The sequence below is a fragment of the Manis javanica genome, chromosome 15, assembly GCF_040802235.1.
Source record: "Manis javanica isolate MJ-LG chromosome 15, MJ_LKY, whole genome shotgun sequence".
NCBI classification, from domain to species: domain Eukaryota; kingdom Metazoa; phylum Chordata; class Mammalia; order Pholidota; family Manidae; genus Manis; species Manis javanica.
This window is the reverse complement of record NC_133170.1, coordinates 78241580-78260068: the sequence shown is the minus strand read 5'-3', so window position 1 is coordinate 78260068 and position 18489 is coordinate 78241580. Positions and strand designations below refer to the sequence as shown.

The following is an 18489-nucleotide window of genomic DNA, read 5'->3' as shown; positions in this document are numbered from 1 at the left end:
GCTTACTGTAACCCTGGGTTGAAGGCTCTATGACATGCTTCACTACACTGACTGGGGGGGGCTCGGCCTCCTCAGCCCCCTGCGCTGGATGGTGCAGGGGCACTTGTTGCTGCTGAATGAGAAGGACTCTGAGGGTTCATCTGGGTTTAATGGGAAGCAATGAGCACTGTGATTAGTTTGAGATGTGTGGAGGGGGCAAGGGCCTTAGTGAGCATGGCTTCTGGGACTGTCAGGACTAGTACCTGGTTTTAGCTGCCACCTTTCCTCTCTGAGCTGGTATGGGCTGGGAAACAGGAGCATGGGGGAGAGCCTGCCCCCCAGGAATGCTGGCATTCCAGGCTCTTAAGGCCTCTAAGAACAGGCTAGATTGGGCATCTCAGCTTTAACATGACTGACATTTGGAGCCAGCTAATTATCCATGTGGGAGCCATCCTGTGTGGGGCCGGATGTTTAACAGCATCCCTGGCCTCTACCCACTAGGTACCAGAAGCATTGCCCCTCTAGCTGTGTCAACAAACCTATCTCTAGACATTGCCAAATGTCCCCTGGGGCAGTGGGAGTTACTCATGCTTGAAAATTGCTGGCCTAGATCCTGGAACCTCTTCCTTGTTAGCAAGAGTTTCCAAAGGCTTTGGATTCAGGAGGACCCAGCTCTGCCCCTTGCCATGCTGGGTAACCCTGGACCAATGCTCTCGCCTCGCCACACCTCAGCTTTCCCCTCCATGAAATGGGAATGACGACCCCCACCTCTCAGCTTGTGTCCTGACACTCAGCAAATGCCACCCCTGTCCCTTCCCCAGCCCTGGTGTCCCTCCTGAACCCATGTGCCAACATGAAGGTGTGCAGCGAGGACCATACCAACTGCACGGTGCCCACGTACCCCTCGTGCCGCGACAGCGAGGCCTTCAGCGCCTTCCTCCTGGACCTGTTCAAGCTGACCATTGGCATGGGCGACCTGGAGATGCTGAGCAGCACCAAGTACCCCGTGGTCTTCATCATCCTGCTCGTCACTTACATCATCCTCACCTTCGTGCTGCTCCTCAACATGCTCATCGCCCTCATGGGGGAGACGGTGGGCCAGGTGTCCAAGGAGAGCAAGCACATCTGGAAGCTGCAGGTGAGGCCCAGGAGCCCCGTCCCCGCCCTGCCTGCCACCCTTCTCCTTCCGAGGTGGGCCCGCCACACCTCTGCAGCCTTGCACACTGGGCGAACCACGTCATCTCATTCTGCCTCTACTTCCCTGCCTGTACAATGGGCATTGAAGGCTGCTGCCTACTTCCCAGAGCTGCCTAGGGCATTTGCAGGCAGCTTCTTGCGTGACCACCAGCTGTGGTCTCAGATTCACCTTGTGGTCCAGATCACAGTCAGCTTCACCCGGCTCCTCCGAGTGAGCTTGTCATCACAGGAAGTGCTCAGAGAGCGGTGGCATTTTGGCAGGGGTCCTGCGCTGAGCCCAGGGCTGTTACGTGCCCGCCACTGCCCAAGAGACAAGGCTGGTATGGGAACAGGCCACCCCAGCACAGGGAAATGTCAGCATTCTCATCAGAGGGGCTTTTATTGGCTCAGATGTGGCTGCCAGGCTCCAGCGCCCTGAGAAGCCGGGGTGGATGTGGGCCTCGCTGGCACCTGGCAGCTCCTGCCTTTGCCTCCCAAAGGTTTCCATGCAATCCTAGAAAGCAGGGGCCCAGGGGGTTCGGGCAGCTCATGACCCTGGGGGTTCACAGTAAACAGTGCTATTGCAAGGCCCAGAGATGCAGCACCTACATTTACCCTGACTCGGTGCATTTCAAGGAAAAGGTGCCAGGAGATGAAAACCCCTAGGTCATCCTCCAGGTCTGGGCTTAATCTTTATCCATATCACTTACTTCACTGGGCCTCAGTTTCCCTGCTGGGTGTAACTCATATGATGCAAATGGGCAGCCTGTGGACCGGATCTGAGCAGCCAAATTAATTTTTCTGTGTTACCATACCTTCAAAAAATTCAAAATTTTCAAATGAAGAGATTTCACGTAAAAGTCTAGATTGCTGACCTTTCTCAAAAAGCTGTAAGCCTGCCCACATTCCTGCCTGGCAGTGCTCTGGTGGGTGAGAGGCAGCTGCCCCTTTACATGGGGCATCCGCCTCCCGGTGGGCCCCAGCACCCAGTGGCGACTTTGCTGTGCCCGCGTCACGGGGCTGGGGCTGGGGCTGTGGTCTTCCTGCCTCTCATCCTGCTCCACTCGTTCGCTCCCCTGCCAGGCCCTTGCGGGGTCTGTGAGTGTATAACCCTGTTTCCGGGAGCAGAGGGGCCGGGAAGCCTGGCTCCCTGCCCACCCCACCCCGGCCCGTCCTGTGGGTTCTGCCACCCGTCTGGGGGAGGCTCGCCAACGGCCTGCACACGCTCGCTCCCGCAGTGGGCCACCACCATCCTGGACATCGAGCGCTCCTTCCCCGTATTCCTGCGGAAGGCCTTCCGCTCCGGCGAGATGGTGACCGTGGGCAAGAGCTCAGATGGTACCCCGGACCGCCGGTGGTGCTTCAGGTGAGGCTGGTGGGCGGGACCGAGCCATCTCAGGCACGCCGGGCCGCCTTAGGTTTTCCACCCATTGCAACTGCCTGGGCCATGAGGCCTAATGGGCCCAACTACAGCTCAGGTCTAGTAGGTGGTCTTGGGCAAGTCGGGTTACTTCTCAGCCTGCATCTCCATCTGTGCAATGGGACAACTGCCCTAGGCCAGCTGTGCAGATCGGATGGGTTGGCACGTGGGCCAAGCTTGGCCAGCACCCGATGAACGCGGGGACACTCGCACAGCAGCTGGCGTCAACGCGCTGTTCCTTGCTGGGGAAGCAGGGGGAGTTGGAGGAGGCGCTCATCTCAGGGCATCACCCTCTGTCCGTAAAACACCGCGGTGGGCCTCAGTGTGCCAACTGGAAGGGGAAATGGGAATCAGCAGCTTCCAGCATGTGGACACGGCCCAGATGCACGGGAGCGCCATCGCCCTAGAGGAAGCCCTGGGTGAATCTTTACCTTTAGGGAGAATCTAGGGAGAATCATTCTTTATAAGGTGATTGTGGCATAGGCTACAAGTGTCACGTCTAGAGTCAGGTGAAGTCAGTCTCCTCATCTACAAAGTGGGGACAGTATGGCACCACCTCACAGGCCCGCCGGATGAATTTACTCAATTTGAATGCAAAGTTCAAATCCTGATTCTCTCACTAATCAGCTTTGTGACTTTAGATGAAGAGTGTAACAAGCAGTTTCCCTATCAGTAAAATGGGAGCAGGGGATGTGTATCTTTTTTGCGGAGTTCTGACGCATAGCAGTTGCTCAAAAAAATGGCAGTTGAATGAAAATAACAAAAAAAATTATCTTAGAAAGGTAAAATTATACTGAGCCAATTTGGGCCCGGAGGCTGTGGCCTGACTTTCCGAGGGTGTCCTAGTCATGAGAGGTGGGAGTGTCAAGAAAGAGGGTGTCTGTCACAGATGGACGGATGAGCAAAGTGCGGCTGGCCATGCAATGGGACCGCGTCCAGCCGCACGAAGGAATGGAATCCAGATGCATTCTCCACGATGGACAAAGACTGAAAATATCATGCTAAGTGAAATCAGCTAGCTGCAGACGCCCACACAGTGCATGACCTCATTTACACGAAACGTCCAGAACGGCTGTGTTCACAGAGAGAGAAAGGAGAGCAGAGGTTACCAGGGGCCGGTGGGATGGGGAGCAGGCAGTCAGTGCCTAACGAGCAGTTTTCTATTTGATCGGAAAGAGATGGCAGTGATGGTTGCCCCACCTTGGGAGTGTACTTAATGCCCAGAATTGCATATTTTAAAATGGTTAACATGGCAATGTTTATGTCAGTATATTGTGCCCGGAAGAGAGAAAGGAGGAGGCTGCCTCGGGGTGGGGGCAGGGTGCCGTCTCAGTGGGCGCTCCCCCTGACCTGCTCTCTGCTGCGGCCCCTCCAGAGTGGACGAGGTGAATTGGTCTCACTGGAACCAGAACTTGGGCATCATTAACGAGGACCCAGGCAAGAGCGAGAACTACCAGTATTACGGCTTCTCGCACACTGTGGGCCGCCTCCGCAGGGGTGAGTGGTGGGGGTTTAGGGGGGACTCGGGTGCAGAGGGGGTGCCTCGTCATCTTCATCACTATTTACTTTGAGCAGTCCTGTCCCCTTTCTGGGACTCCGTGTTCATTTCTGCAGAATGGGAGGGTCGGGTGGGCTGACCGCTGAGTTCTCTTTGCTGCCCGTGAGTGCCTGGGGCACCTCCCTCCCACTACACTGAGTATTTGGAGCCCGGCATTCTGGCCCGGGCTTGAATTCTGATTCTTCCATTTACTCCTGTGTGCCCCTGGGCAGGTGCCTTGACCTTTCTGAGCCCCGGTTTCCACCTGTGTAAAATGGGGATAATGATACCCATTATTATTATTAGAGTGCTTGGTACACAGTAGCACTCAATATATACACGTACACTCTCTCCCCATCTTCACCCCTCCCTCTGCCATGCCCCCTGCAGATCGCTGGTCCTCAGTGGTGCCGCGCGTGGTGGAACTGAACAGGACCTTGAGCCCCGACGAGGTGGTGGTGCCACTGGGCAGCATGGGCACCCCCAGCTGTGACGGCCACCAGCAGGGTTATGCCCCCAAGTGGGGGACTGACGATGCCCCCCTCTAGGGGCCGTGGGCAGGGGTAGGGGTCTCTGGACAGCAGCGACCCTCCCCTCCCCCCCACGCCCGTTTCTAGTCCGCCTGCATTTCAGTGACGCCTCCCAGGGTGTTCCTCACACACTCCTTTGCTCCCCAGAGGTGAGGGCCCGGTGCAGATGCTGGGGAGGCCCCAGGACCCTCTGCTCCCCAGGCTGGCACCCCCAGCTGTGCCTGCCCACCCTGGGTAGGAGGCTCCTGGCTGCCTGTCTTGCTCCCATGGAGTCACTTAAGCCAACTCCAGGGCCTCTCTGCCCACGGGCGCTCAGACCCCCGCTTCTCCATTATTTATTTGCTCTGCTCTCAGGAAAGCACTGTGACCCCTGCCCCCAGCTGGACCGCGGTAGAGGCCTCAGGACCCCACTCCAGGCTCACTGCTGGCCGAGGCCCGGCCCGGCCTGTGTCCTGGCTGCACACGTCACTGTGTTCAGCAGTAGTGTGGTGGCTTTGCTGAGGGACCGGGACCCTCAGGGTCGGGTCGATGACCTCTGGGTGTTCTGCAGAGAAGGTGGGACTTGCCGGTGCTCAATAAATATTCATTCACTGATGACAGAGATGCTGGCATGATGGCCTGGGGGGGGGGCAGGAACAGGCATGGCCCCAGCACCATGTGGGTGGGGAGGTATGGGGTGGGGGTGGGTCCCAAGAGCCATTCTGACTGGACGGACTTTGGTCGTGTAACGTGCCTGAGCCAATCCCATGGCCTGAGGATAGGATGCCCCCCCTGGCTGAGCCCCGCCTTCTAGGTACCTGGGTGGATCATGAATGCTGAGCCTCAATGTTCTCAACTGTCAAATGGGACACAGCCTTTGTGAAGATCAAGTGATTCCCTGGGCTTTTCAAAGGGAGGATCGTGGGTATAGTGCTCACACAGTTACATGTTTTGGGCAGCAAGTAATAGGAAATTTACACTGGCATAAAGAAAAAGGAATATTATTGTCTCAGATAGCAGGAATTTATGCCCAATTAAGGAGGGCATTAAGGCCTGTTCATTCAGTCTCATCAATTTAGAGTTCTGCCACTCATTTATCCCTTTGGCACTTGTCAGGCTCTGTGCCAGGCACCACCAGCCCAGAGGTGCTGGCTTTTTCCTCAAGGATGCAACAGGGCACCACTGTTCCAAGCACCACACCGAGATTCAGCTACATCCTGAGAAAGGAGAGATGAGTTTTCCTGTGTCTTATTTATGGGGAGGAGACTTTTCCCTGAAGTCCCCCAACCAGACTCCCCTCTTGTATTATTGGCCAGAGTTGTGTCAGGTGTCCTATGCTTCAGCCAATCAGCTGGCAGGAAGCAGCAGTTGTTCTGAAGAAGCAGAGGGCAATTTGGAGAAAGGTAGTTCCCCCAGCCAGGTCTGCGTTCTGTGGGGGAGGATGACGGGGCAGTCAGCATTGCTCAGGCAGCCAGTAGCATCTGCTACAGACTGGTGGGTGGCCAGCTTTGCCACTGAGAATGGCTGTGGCTCATTCTGGGGCTTGGAGAGGTCCCATCTCTAGGGGGTAATGGGATGGGCTTGCCCACAAGATCAAAGCACCCCCTCAGCTCAAAGGGATTCCGTAACTATTGAGGTGAATGCTTCATTCATTCATCTTTTAAAATAACAAGGTAATTGTAGGCTATGAATTTTCCTCTGAGAACCTTGTTTAGCTAAATGGGTAGCCCTTTTTCAACTGTGACTTTCCAAAATTTGATGGTTTGGGTATTGATTCTCTTTAAGTTGAAAGCTGTTTAGGGGGAATTTAAAATGTTTTGAAGTCATTGAGATTTTGTTTGTTCCAGTAAGACCTTAAAATAACCTTTTCCAATGTCCTTCCAAGTGTGGGACTTGGACTGGTCTTCATGGGAACATTGGATGTAGAATCACGTAGAGGAACGCATACACCCTTTTCACTTTTCTGTCCTTCCCCATTATAACAAGGTCTCCGTTGGGTGCTTCTGTGTTTTTAAGGTCTTGCTAACACTTGCAAATCTCTGTCTCTAATGAGAAAAGCCTGAGGTTCAGAACCTCTGAAGGGCTGCCGGACCACGGAGGGAGTTAGATCCCCCCAGACTACAGGGACTGAGAACGGGGAAGGGCAGTTCAGAGGGACGCTGGACTGTTGGCGCCTGTGCCATTCTCCCTTTTACCCATGCCTTTGCAGTATAACTTTATGGTTATTCTCCCACTGTGGGCAAAACATAATTTCCAACTCCCGGCTTGACTTGGCCATGTGACTAGTTTTAACCAATGGGGTGTTAGCAGGCTCGCCTGGGCTCACCCCGAGAGGATGAGAGGTACTTGGAGCAGAGCTATGGCGTCCCAGGTGAACCTAAGATCAGAGGAATCCCACGGATGCATGACAAAGAAATGTTTTTGTATGCCACTGAGATTTTGTCATTTTGTTGAAGTGCAGGCATCAATTTTGTGGCAAGAAGTAATGGATACAGACACTGAAAGAAATAGCAAATAGAACCTGAGCAGGTCAAAAATAGCTCCATGTTATAGATGAGAAAACAGGCTCAGAGAGGTGAAGACTCTTGCCCAGGGTACCTGGCTGGTAAGTGGTGGGGCTGGGATTTGAACCCAGGCATTCTGCTGTCAGACCCCACTCTGGAGAGAAAAACTCTGACCCCTGATGGGCGAGAGGGGACAAGTCCAGGTCACTTCTGCAGGGAAGACACTATCTCCTGACATTTTGCTGAGCCCCAGAGACTATCAGCTCCCATCCAGAACCTTCTCCTTTTGAACATACCCCTAACTTGATTCCAACAAGGATGTCTTATTATGTGTGTGCATGTGTATTTAATAATGATGAAGCACTTGTATGTCATATTTGACAGGAGGGCTTTTTTCATCCCAAGTTTAAAGCACTATGGGGAAATGAGTGTTACTCGAGTCAAAAACAATGGGACCCCATCAGAAAAGACAGTCTTAGACACTCTCAGATCTTAATTGAACAATTACCTCTTATGCCTATGAATAGTTCATTATTACATGCCCTGTTATTATTAGCTGTTATTATTGTTGTAGATGAATGCTGGGGATTTTTTAAAAATCAAAAGCCATTTTCAACTACACCGTTCATCTCCCCCTGAAAGCACGCTTCTGACATTTCCAAATGTAACAATGTCGTGGTCCGCATACCTTCTTGCCTGGATAACGGTGGATTCTGATCATTTTGATTGTTTGGACAGGGTGGTTAAATACTCCAGGCCTCTGTTCATGCTGTTATTAATTTTTTATTCTCTGGCAAAAGCATTTGCATGAGAATTAAGCACCCCCTACCTCTTATTTTTTAGGAAACCAAAGTCATCCAGGACAATGGGGAGATCTTTGTTCATCCTGAGCTTTTGAGATGCAAACAAGAGAGGCAGTTGTGGAACCAGAAGACAGGGTAGAGGGACACTGGGCAACAGGGACCTACGCCCCGAGGGCGGGGAGTGGGAGGCTGGTCAGGAGAGGCCAAGCGGGCTGTCTGGGCTGTTTGTAGAGAATCACGAAAAGGAGGAAGCAAATGACCAGAGAGAAGGCTTAGGCACCATGCTCAGCGTTTGGCATTCTCATCACAGGACCCACGTGCAGAGTTCATGGACCGGTATCAGTGCCTCCCCAGAAGTCCTGGCCCTTCCTCTTTATTCACAGCACCTCATTTTATTTAGGGTTCTCCACTCAGCTCCACAGTTCTGGGCTTCCCTGAGCCAAGCACTGTGGCTCTACTTCCTTTACAAGGCATTGGTACAGGAACAGCCATGTGAGCCAGTTCTGACCCATGAGACAAGAGGGGAAGTCTGCTGAAGGAGGGGGAGTTCTGGGAAAATAAGACAAATATAGGCGCCATCTTCTCCTTTGCTAGGCACTGCCAGGTCTGGATGTGATGCCTGGTACTGCAGTAGCCATTTTGTGACCGCGAAGGGGCTTGATGGAACAGAAAGGTAAAAAGGACATGGATCCTTGATGATACTGTCCTGCTGCTGAGTTAACTCACCCTTGGGCTACCCTACCTTAGGAGATCATAATGTTTCTTTCTCATTTAAGCCAGTGAGGCAGGGTTTATTACTCTGCCGAAATCATGCAGATACAAGAATGCATTTTTATCCCTATTTTATAGATGAAGAAAGCGAGACCTAGTGAAGTAAACACACTTGCCTAAGGACACACAGCCTGCATGTGGTGGAATGAGGATCTGAACACTCACTTAGGAAGAGAAATCTTCTAGGGGGATGGGTGGCAGAATATCCTTTTTTTACTCGGTGTTTTGGCCTTTCCAACACATGCACATATTCTGTTTTTCTACAACAGATGTAATAATGACCTCTAACAGATGAGGACAGGAGAGGTTGGGTGGAGGTGAGACTTGGACCCAGGTCCCCAGATCCTGACTCAGTCCTCTCAGCATCCCAAGGGGCTCAGTGACAGCACAGAGCCCCCCGTTACTCTTAGTCCACCGCAGTTTTAGATGCATCTGCTGCATTTCGCTGATCTGCCTTTGGCCTGCAAGGGGTGGGGCGCTGCTCCTGGAGGTTGGCCAGCAGGGGCCGCTGCATTCACACCCAGGGGCCTCCTCCGAAGAGGCCAGAGGGAAACTTGGAACCAGGGACTCGATCCGGAAGAGCCCCTAGCAGAGAGCTCCCCATTAGATGTACCCTGAGACTGTAAGACTCAGGAAACACCCCCACACCCCACAGGGAGAGAAGATGGCCTACATCTGCCTCTGGAGTGTAGGACCTAGTTGCTGTGTGCCCTCAGGCAAGTTGCTCTCCTCTGAACCCCACTTTTCACATTTTCAAAATAGGGGTACTCATCCCCACTTCTCAAATGGGGGCATCCTCTCTCTCCCTGGGGGGGTCTCCCCTCTCCTTTGGGTCTTGCTCCACACGGTGGACCAAGAGACCAGTTGGGATGTGGTGGCCCAGAGTTGAGGCCCACCCCCTCGGGTCAGGCCTTGCTCTACCGCGGATTCATGAGGCATCTTTGTGCTGCAGCTGGGGAAACAGAGAGGAGAAGGGACTTAGTTTCCCCAACTGCGGCACAACGAGGGGATACACACCTGCTTCTCAAACTCTCAACCTGGAAACCTACTTTCCAAGGTGAAAAATCAGCTGGACTAGGTGTTGACAGAGATCACACACCTTTCAGACATGAATGGAACAGGCTCTGTGCTACCTCGGGGGGCTGATCACCTGCCTGGCTCCTTGGTCAACCCCACATGGCACACGTTTTATATTAGTCTCACTTGACATTGCAAAGCAGATGGCTCAGAGAGGGGTGATCGTTTGTCAAGGGCCACATGCTCGGGAGGGGCAGCATCAGGGCTGGAACCATAGCTGACCCTCAAAACAACAGGCCCACTGCCCTCGGAGGTGGGGTCCCTCTCACAAAACTAATTAGTCCTCTTGTCCTTATCTCACACGACCTGGTGCCATCCCAGTCCCTCGGGTGCTAACACGTCCTTGGACAGATCTGGACTTGAGGCCCAGCGAGGTTACCCAAGCAAGTGCCCCAGGGTCACCTATGAAGTGAATGGGATACTGAGGTCAGTTTCCTGCCTCTTTGCCTTCCCCTGTAACTCTCTAGCGAGTTGCTGATGGTGGCGATTTACACAGAAAATTTTCATCCACCTGGCTTGCCCACCCAGAGGGTCAGGCCCCGCCTTCCCGGCCAGCACAAAGGAGGCACTGGTGGGGGGACAGCAAAGGCTCTTTAAGAGCGCCAGGTGTGCGGGATGCGCAGGCGCAGTGCGGCGCGGTGGAGCCAGGTGCACAAGGAGCACAGGTGGGCACAGGTCCGAGAGTCCAGGCGCCAGCTGGGAGCAGCGCTGGTTTGACGTCGCTGCTTGTAGGCAAGTCAGGGGTGGAACTTGTCTGTTTCCCCTCCTCAGAAGTCGGGCAGTGCCCTAAAGGCTGGGATAAGGGTCAGGACGGCACGAGTCACCCTGGAAAGGTGAGCATCCCCTGGACTGGTCTCTCCCCTCTGGGGCAGCTCTGCCATCTCTGTAAGCCGGGTGGTCTTCTAATGGTTGTTATGACGGTAAGAGGTAATAGTAGTCGGGGTTATGTGCCAGACACAGGACGCGAGGAGGAGTCCATGCTGTGGGGTTCAAACCCTCTTTCCAGCTGGACAGCTTAGCTCCAAGCAGTGTGAGCCCAAGAGAACCACATGGAGAGGAGGATCCCAGTGTCCCAACGAGAGACTTAAGGGACACAGGACTGCAGCTCTCATGGGGGACAGGGCCTAGATGGGGTGGCTGATTCTGTCCTTGGCCTTCTTCACCCCCCAGTTAAGGCCCGGCAGACAGGGAACCAAGGCTGGACCTAGGTTCTGGAGCCAGATCCCCACATTTGGGGGCTGTGGTAGTTTCCTGTTCTCTGCATACTGCAGCAAGTCAGAGCCTGGACTGAATCTGACAGGCCTGTGTTCTGTCCCAGCTGCATGGCTGGGCAGTGACCGCCCTTCCCTGGGCCGCTCTAGCCTCATCTGTGGCATGGGAATGTGCCCTGTGGTTATGAGGACTACACAGACCGCACCTGGTGACCAGCTGCCTGCGGTAATCAGAAGGGAATACGGAAAGGCAGGGGTGCCTCAGGCCAGGACGGGGATGCTGGAGGGCCCGTTAAGACCAGCTAGTTGAGCTCCCAGGGAGCTGGGGCTAGGCGAGAGCTGGAACCCCAGCTGGACTCGGGGGCCGCATGCACAGACTACCTGTGCCATGTCTTCACCTGCCCTGCATGCAGACCTGCCCTGCAGAGGATGAGGTTTACCCAGGGCAGGAGGCAGGTCCTAGCCTGGATCTCCAAATGTGAGTGGCTCCAGTCTTACTTCCTTCCCCTCCTGATGCCCCGGGCAGGGGTGAGGGTGGTGTTGGCCTGGACACCCACAGACCACACAGTGCTGAGGTGGCCCCTGGGAACAGCAGAGCCCCAGGCTCCAGCTCAGCTGTAAACCTGGCCCTAGACCCCGCTGCTCTGCCCTGCCCCTCCCGCAGGTACCCACACTGGGCTTCCATCTCCCTGAATTCTGTCTCTGGTTCTGGTTGGGGACAGACTGGTTAGCATCAAAGTAGCAATGCCAGGATAGGAATCAGCCTCTAGCTCACTGCAGAGGTGTGCCCGCCTCCAGGGGCCTCTCTGGGTGCTGTGATATCCCCCAGGCCCACTCAGCTGTGGGTGAGGCTGGAGGCTCGGGGGGAGGTCTGGAGGCAGCCTGACCCACAATACAAGGAGCCTGATGCCAGAACCCGGCTCCCTCTTACCATCCTGGTGGCCTTTTCTCAGATTCTCTGTGTCCTTGTATGTAAAATGGGAATGATTTTATTACATTTCTGATGGAATTGTTGTGAGATTCAATTACATGAGGTCAGAAAAACACTTTGCCAACTGCCCTTTACCTCCCGTTTATGATTACTCCCAGGGGCCCTCCACACGGCGCTGACGTCCCCAGTGTGTCACGCAGCAGAACCCCGCTCCCGCTGCCCAGGGGTGGTTCACTGACCCAGTTCAGAAGGGCCTGGGTCCTGCCCTGGCACCATGCATGGGACAGAAGGCCTGCATCAACCTGGGGGCCCCCCAGGTGCCCACAGCCCAGATGTCAGGATGGCAGGCCAAAGTAGAAGTGGGCACAGGATCTGAGGAGTCCTTGCTGTGGGGTTCAAACCCCCACTTTCCAGACTTGTTATGTGCCCTTGGAGCAAGGCACTTCACATCTCTGAGCATCTTCCTCTCAGACACTTCTGACCCTGCAAGGGTATGGCAAGTTCCAGAGAGATACAGCGAATATGAAAATGCCCAGTGCACAGTGGGCACCTGCTAAATGCTGAGCATCCTGGGGCTGGGTGCTCTCCTGCGAACCCACAGGCACCAGGACGTGCGATGGCTGCGTGCTGGGCTGGCCAGAGATGGCCACTGCCGAGCCACACGGCCCCCCGGGAAGCCTAGAGTGTGTAGACAGAGGGAGAGCTGGGAAGGAATTTAGTGAGGCAGGTGGGGCACCACCCCCAGACTCCCTCAGTACCTTGCAGGGGACAAGCCAGAGGGGCCCAGGCTCAGTTCCATCTCAGCCATCCTACGGCCTTGATCCCTGGCCGGGACCCAGTGGCGATCAGCCTGCGTGATACCATGTACACTGAGCCCATGTACAAAGGGCTGGAAGAGTAAGTGGCACACGGAGTGCAGGGGGGCCCCGCCCAGCAGGTGCCAGAGGCTCCCGGCCTTTCTCCTCAGGGCCCAAGCCTGGCCAGCTGGGGAGAACGGCCCTTCACTCCTAAGAGAGGAAGAAAGAACAGAAACAAGAGCTACAAAGCAAGCCCACAGCTGAGACACCATCTGTGTTGTCCTTTTTTTTTCTTTCTCTTCGTTTTTAAAACAATATAAGTGCAGACTGCACTTCTCACAGTAGAATATAATGGTCAATTTTAGTATAAAAAAAAAAACATTCTCAGAGATTTGTAAATGCACTTAGTGCTTGAACAGGCCTTGGAGAGAGATACAGTACCACTTCCGGAGTGCCAGAGGGGCCAGGACTTGGGGAACTGGGGCCTTGGGGACTTAATGGGGAGACCCCTGCCTGCCTCACCACATTGGTGTGGGGCAGGCAATGGAGGGTGGCTTGCAGGAAGGAGATGGATTGGGTCCCCAGTTAAAACCAGTGGGTTGCCTCCCTTCTGACTCCTAGAGGAGCCCCTGGAGAAGGCAGCGTAGGGTGCCTCTGACTGGTGTCTAATATGACAGGCCAATCGTTAGCCCGTGCTGCCTTTGTGCGAATAGGAAAATGGCACCCCTTCCTCAAGATTCAGAAAATTGCATTAATAAATATACAAGTCTAGGATGCAAGTGGTGTCTCCTTGGACAAGGTGCCTTTGTGCAGTGCACAGCCCATACAACTGTGCCCAGCAGCCCTGTAAGATGTACTGGAGGGAAGGGGAATACGGTAGTCCACGGTTTGGAGCATGGGGGTGGGAGTACAATTCTGTGCTGGGAAGGACTGAGTGGAGGGGAAGGAGAGTCTAGGGGAGGGGCAGGGGGACTGTAGTCGGGGGAGCCTCTGCTAGTGGTCCTCACCTGGGGGACGCTGTGGGCCCTGTTACTTCGTACAGGCCCCTTCTCCAGGAGGGTGGGAGCTGCTTGACCCCTGGGGCTTGCTCTTAGCCCACCTGACTCTACACCATCACACTTCCTCCTGTATCCCACCCTGGCCCGAGCCCCTCTCCTGAGAGAGCCAGAAAGAGCCATTCCTACTTAGAAGTGGTTTCTTCCTCCCTGTCTCTGCCAGCACGGATGAAGGAAGGTGTGGACATCAGCAGCTGCCCTGGGCCCTCCCCATAACCTGGGGCAGCCGGGGGTGAGCTTCGGTGAATGAGGTCACCCTGCCACTCCCCCTAAGGTAGCCGCATGGCAGCAGCCAGCCTGGCTTCCCTGTGGGCACCAGCAGGCACTCGGGCACCTGCATGCCACCCACCCTGTTCTCTGGCCTGCCTCCCCCCAGACACCCTGGTCTGTCCATGCGGCTGCCCGGCAGGCCTTATCTGTAGACAGGCAGGCGGATGTGGGCATGCTGGTGGTCGAGCAGCCGGGGCACAGCCACGGTCTCGTAGCCCTTGCCCAGCATCTGCTCCTTGATGCAGGGCGGTCGGATGTCATTGATGAGATACTCCAGCGACTGCAGGCTGCTGCTCAGCACCGCTGTGTTGCACACACTCTTGCTGGGCAGGCCTGAGAGCGCCTCTGCAGGCGGCCCTGCCAGCTCCCGGGCCGCTGCAGGCCCCAGCTCAGTGACTGCCACCGTGGCCGGGTTGTAGCAGTCACTGGTGGGGGTCACCAGCACGCTGTTCCAGGGGGCAGCAAAGTACTGACCCACAGTGAAGCTGGTGGGCAGGCCCATGCTGCAGTTGAGGGGCGACCCGCTGGCCCGCTCATACACCCGCCCCCCGCAAGCCTCGGGGGACTTGCTGGCTACTGTGCCCCCGCTATAGGCCCGCAGTGGCTGCGGTGGTGGTGGGGGTGGCTTCTGTGGCCATAGCAGGTAATCCAGGCCGCTGTCCACATACCCTGCAGGCCTAGTGGCCCCAGCCAACGTCAAGGCTGCTGCGGTTCCCTGGCCCAGCTCAGTGCCTTTTCGGCAGTCAGGCAGGCCGGCTGCAGCGGAGTAGGCCATGCTGGGGAAGCTGGGCACAGGGCCGTGCTTGGCCGGGCTGGGGTGGGGCACAGCCACGCCCTGGCAGGCGGTGGGCACGGCACCTGGGGCCTGGCACTGCTGGTTGAGCTGATAGAGGATGCTGTGGATGGAGGGCAGGTTGGAAGGTGGCAGGGGCAGGCCGCGGCCCGGCAGGGGGATGACAGAGGCGGCAGTGGCGGCAGCCATGGGCAGGCCGGGTGGTGGGGCTGGCGCCTCGGGTTGCTTGGGGTAGGCCAAGGGCCCCAGAGTGCTGGGCGCCGGGTAGGGTGCGATGCCCACCTGCACGGTGGCCGGGGACAGCTTGGTCCGCTTGCCATCGGCACTCTTGAGCACACTCTTGGTGGGCCCGGCGGGCGTGGCCACACTGGAGGAGGAGACGGCAGCCTTGACGATGGCCAACAGGCCCTGGTAGCCGGCGGCGTGCTGCGGGTAGGGGCTGTAGCGCTGGCCGCTGGTGTCATAGCCGTTGACGGTGCGGCTGAGGTGCTTGTGCTGGGGCACTCGGATGTTGGTGGGGAAGATCTTGATGGAGAGCGGGCTGTCGGCCACCTTCTCGGCGTAGGCGTCCAGCTCGGCCGGGCTTGGGTAGCGGGAGGAATGCATGGAGCTGGAGGCCGTCTCGCCTGTGGGCACAAGCAAGGAGAGGAAAGCACAGGTGATTGCCAACCCAGTGACAAGGGGAGGACTTGACGCCCCCACCCACCAAGCCCCCGTGCCCTAAAAGCACGCATGGGCTGCCCTTCGCTTGTTCCTTCATTTTTTCCTTCTCCATCTGTAAAGCTTTGGCTCAAAGCACAAAGTACATAAAGGAAACTGCACACACCATCAGTGTCCTGAACTTTCACAGAACGACCACACCTGTATAACCACACCTAGGTCAGGAGGCGAACCGCTGCCAGTCCCCCAGAGGGCCCCTGCAGCCCTCCCGGTCACTAGCCATGCACCATTCAAGGGCTCCCTGGACGAGCTGTGCTTGGTCGTGTACCTGCAACGCGTTCGCGTCTGCTCTGTCCCCCATCATCAGGTGGTTTGCGAGATTCATCCAGGTGGCCGGGTGTGGCTGTGGTTCATTCTCCCTGCTGTGTGGCGTTTTCGTATGACTACATCAGTTTTACTCATCCTTCCTACTGTGGATGGCACTTGGGTCATATTCAGTTTGGGGCTGATACAAATACAGGCACACCTCGTTATACTGCACTTCAAAGATACTGTGTGTTTTACACACTGAAGGTTTGTGGCCTCCTTTTGAGGAGCAAGTCTGGTGGCACCATTTTCCCCCACAATGTTTGCTCATTTCAAGTGGTGTCACCTTTTACTAGTTCTCGCGATACTTCAAGCTTTTTCATTGTTACATTCGTTATGGTGATCTGTGGTCAGTGATTACAACTTGCTGAAAGCTTAGATGATGGTTAGCTTTTTTAGCAATACAGTATTTTTTAATGAAGGTATGTACTTGTTTTAGATGTCACGCTATTGCACACTTAATAGACTATAGTGTAAACATAATTTTGTGTGTGCTGGGAAACCAAAAAATTCATTTAACTCGCTTTATTGTGGTATTTGCTTTATTGTGGTGGTTTGGAACTGAATCCATGACATCTCCAAGGTAAGCCTGTAGTGCTTTCAGCCCCTGGCACACATATTCCGTGAATTCTTTTGAGAATATGAGCAGTAGAACTGCCGGGACATGGGGGAGGCAAATGCTCAGCTTCAGAAGATGCCCAACCATCTGCCAGAGACTGTGCCAGGCTGCGCCCCCGCTGGAGAGCACAGGAGTTCCGGGGCTCCCACGCCCGCAACGGCACTTGGTGTTGTCTGCCTGCCAATCTGACGTCTCCGCTGGCTGTCCGCTCCTTCCTTCTGTGCTTTACCTGCCCTCTTGGTGCCTCCCTTTCCTCCTCTGTAAAATGGGATGCGGACGACCTGCTGACCTCTGTGGGAAGATCACGTGCATTGCCATGAACAGAGCCCAGCAGGAGGCCTGGCAGGTGGGGAGGTGGTGTAGGCGGAGGCTTCCCCCCCACTCCTTTGCTCAATCAGCCAGCAGGTGAGACACAGGGATTTTGTCCATGTCGGCTGCCCAACCCCTCCCCAAGTCTGCCTGTCACCTGCAAGGCCAGTGTGGTAGCCAGAGCCTTTTTTGTGAGCTGTCAGCATGGGGCTAAAAGGTGTGCGGCAGGTTGACTGGCCCTACTGTTGGTGGGCACAGCTGGCCCTTGCTGCAGGGACATGGCTCATTGATAGACCCCCTCTTCCATCCAGAGTCCCTCTCTGGTCCTGACACACTTCCTCAGTGCCACCCAGGACCCTTCCTGGGGTAGGGAACCTTCATGAGGCAGGTGGAGGCCCCTGGGGCTCTGGAACTGGCTGCCTGGGCAGAGTCCTGCCTGCTGGTGGGGTTTGTGGCCCTGAACAAGTTGTTCGCCTTGCTGAGTCTAGTTCGCCACCTCTGGAACAGGGAAAATGACCACACCAGCTCTGCAGGGCGGCCCAGGGAACAGCTGTGCCGAGGGGCTGAGTGGAGGGTGAGCATGCAGTGCCGGGAGACGTGACCTACCTGCCCCTTGTGTGAGGACCCTACAAGGTCTCCGTGGCTCCTCCTGCCCCGTGGGCAGCCCTGGGGCCTACCAGTGCCTGGGGGACTGGGCTGTGGCCTCTCCACTGAGCCTGCTGTTACTGCTACTTCCCAGGGTGGCCACAAAGGTATAAGGATTCAAATGTGGGGAAGTGAATTAGCAGAAGTGGGTGCTAAGTGGGAATGTGGACACCCCTCCACCGTCTGCCTGGAACAGAGGTACCGCCTTCCTTTCGGACCAGCTCAGGTGGGCCTGGCAATGTGGCTGGGGCAGAGGGCAGACCCACCGCCCTCCCTAGGCCTCCCCACATTGCTGAATCCCATCCTTCCAAGAGCCTCAGCCTCCTGTTGGTCTCACAGACAATCTGAGCAAAATATACACCGTGATGGGCACGTGCAGACAGTATGGGAAGCCTCACCGAGCTGGGGCTTTGGAAAGCAAGACAGCTTCCCAGAAGAAAGAGCATCTCAATTAGGGCCACGGTGAAGGGGGTGAGGAGGGAAGAGGGAAATGTACCTCAGGCAGAACAGCATGGGTAAAGGTCCAGAGGAGAGGAAGCATACCCCCGCTGGGACTGTAAATAATTTAGGAGAGCAGAACCCAGGGCAGGCATGTAGAGGAGAGACCAAGAGGGGTGGCCGGAGAGGGCATGGGCCAGTGCAGGTGGGGCCTCTGCACTGCAGGGCAGTGGTTCTCAGCGGTTCTGCCCACCCTCCACCAGGACGTTTGTTTCCTGGGGAGGGGGTGCTACTGGCATGAGATGTGTAGAGGCCAGGGGTGCTGCTCGGCACCCTACAGGACCCAGAACAGCCCCTTGCCCCAACGTCAGCAGCGCTGCAATGGTGGAGCTCTGCCCAGGGTGTTGGCACCCAGGGAGGGGTTTAAGCTGGGAAGTGCTGAGGCAGGCCTGTCTGCTAGAAAGGTCATGCCCCTGCCCTGAGGGGCAGGGATGTGGTCGGCCCTGGGCAGCGAGCAGGGAGGAGAGAGGCAGGCCGCACCTGGCACCCGTCCATCCCTCTGGCCTAATCCGGGCCGGGCAGGTGGAGCCGACCCCTGGCTAGTCACAGGCGTCCGTCC

General features: G+C 55.9%; 2 protein-coding genes across 9 annotated transcripts in view; one reads left to right on the top strand and one right to left on the bottom strand.

The window, feature by feature from the left end:
• TRPV4 (transient receptor potential cation channel subfamily V member 4) overlaps positions 1-5237 on the top strand; it is a 35901-nt gene extending 30664 nt beyond the window's left edge. For all 3 annotated transcript variants that reach the window (XM_073223779.1, XM_073223780.1, XM_073223781.1), the window contains exons 14-17: positions 801-1117; positions 2394-2521; positions 3951-4072; positions 4503-5237. In XM_073223779.1, the coding sequence (XP_073079880.1) occupies positions 801-1117; positions 2394-2521; positions 3951-4072; positions 4503-4660 (725 nt within the window). In that variant the 3' untranslated portion in view covers positions 4661-5237. The remainder of the gene's footprint in view (positions 1-800; positions 1118-2393; positions 2522-3950; positions 4073-4502) is intronic.
• A 7751-nt stretch (positions 5238-12988) lies between these two features.
• The window catches only part of FAM222A (family with sequence similarity 222 member A), a 58766-nt gene continuing 53265 nt past the window's right edge, over positions 12989-18489 (bottom strand). For all 6 annotated transcript variants that reach the window (XM_073223783.1, XM_037004320.2, XM_037004318.2 and 3 more), the window contains one exon: positions 12989-15459. In XM_073223783.1, the coding sequence (XP_073079884.1) occupies positions 14183-15439 (1257 nt within the window). In that variant the 5' untranslated portion in view covers positions 15440-15459 and the 3' untranslated portion in view covers positions 12989-14182. The remainder of the gene's footprint in view (positions 15460-18489) is intronic.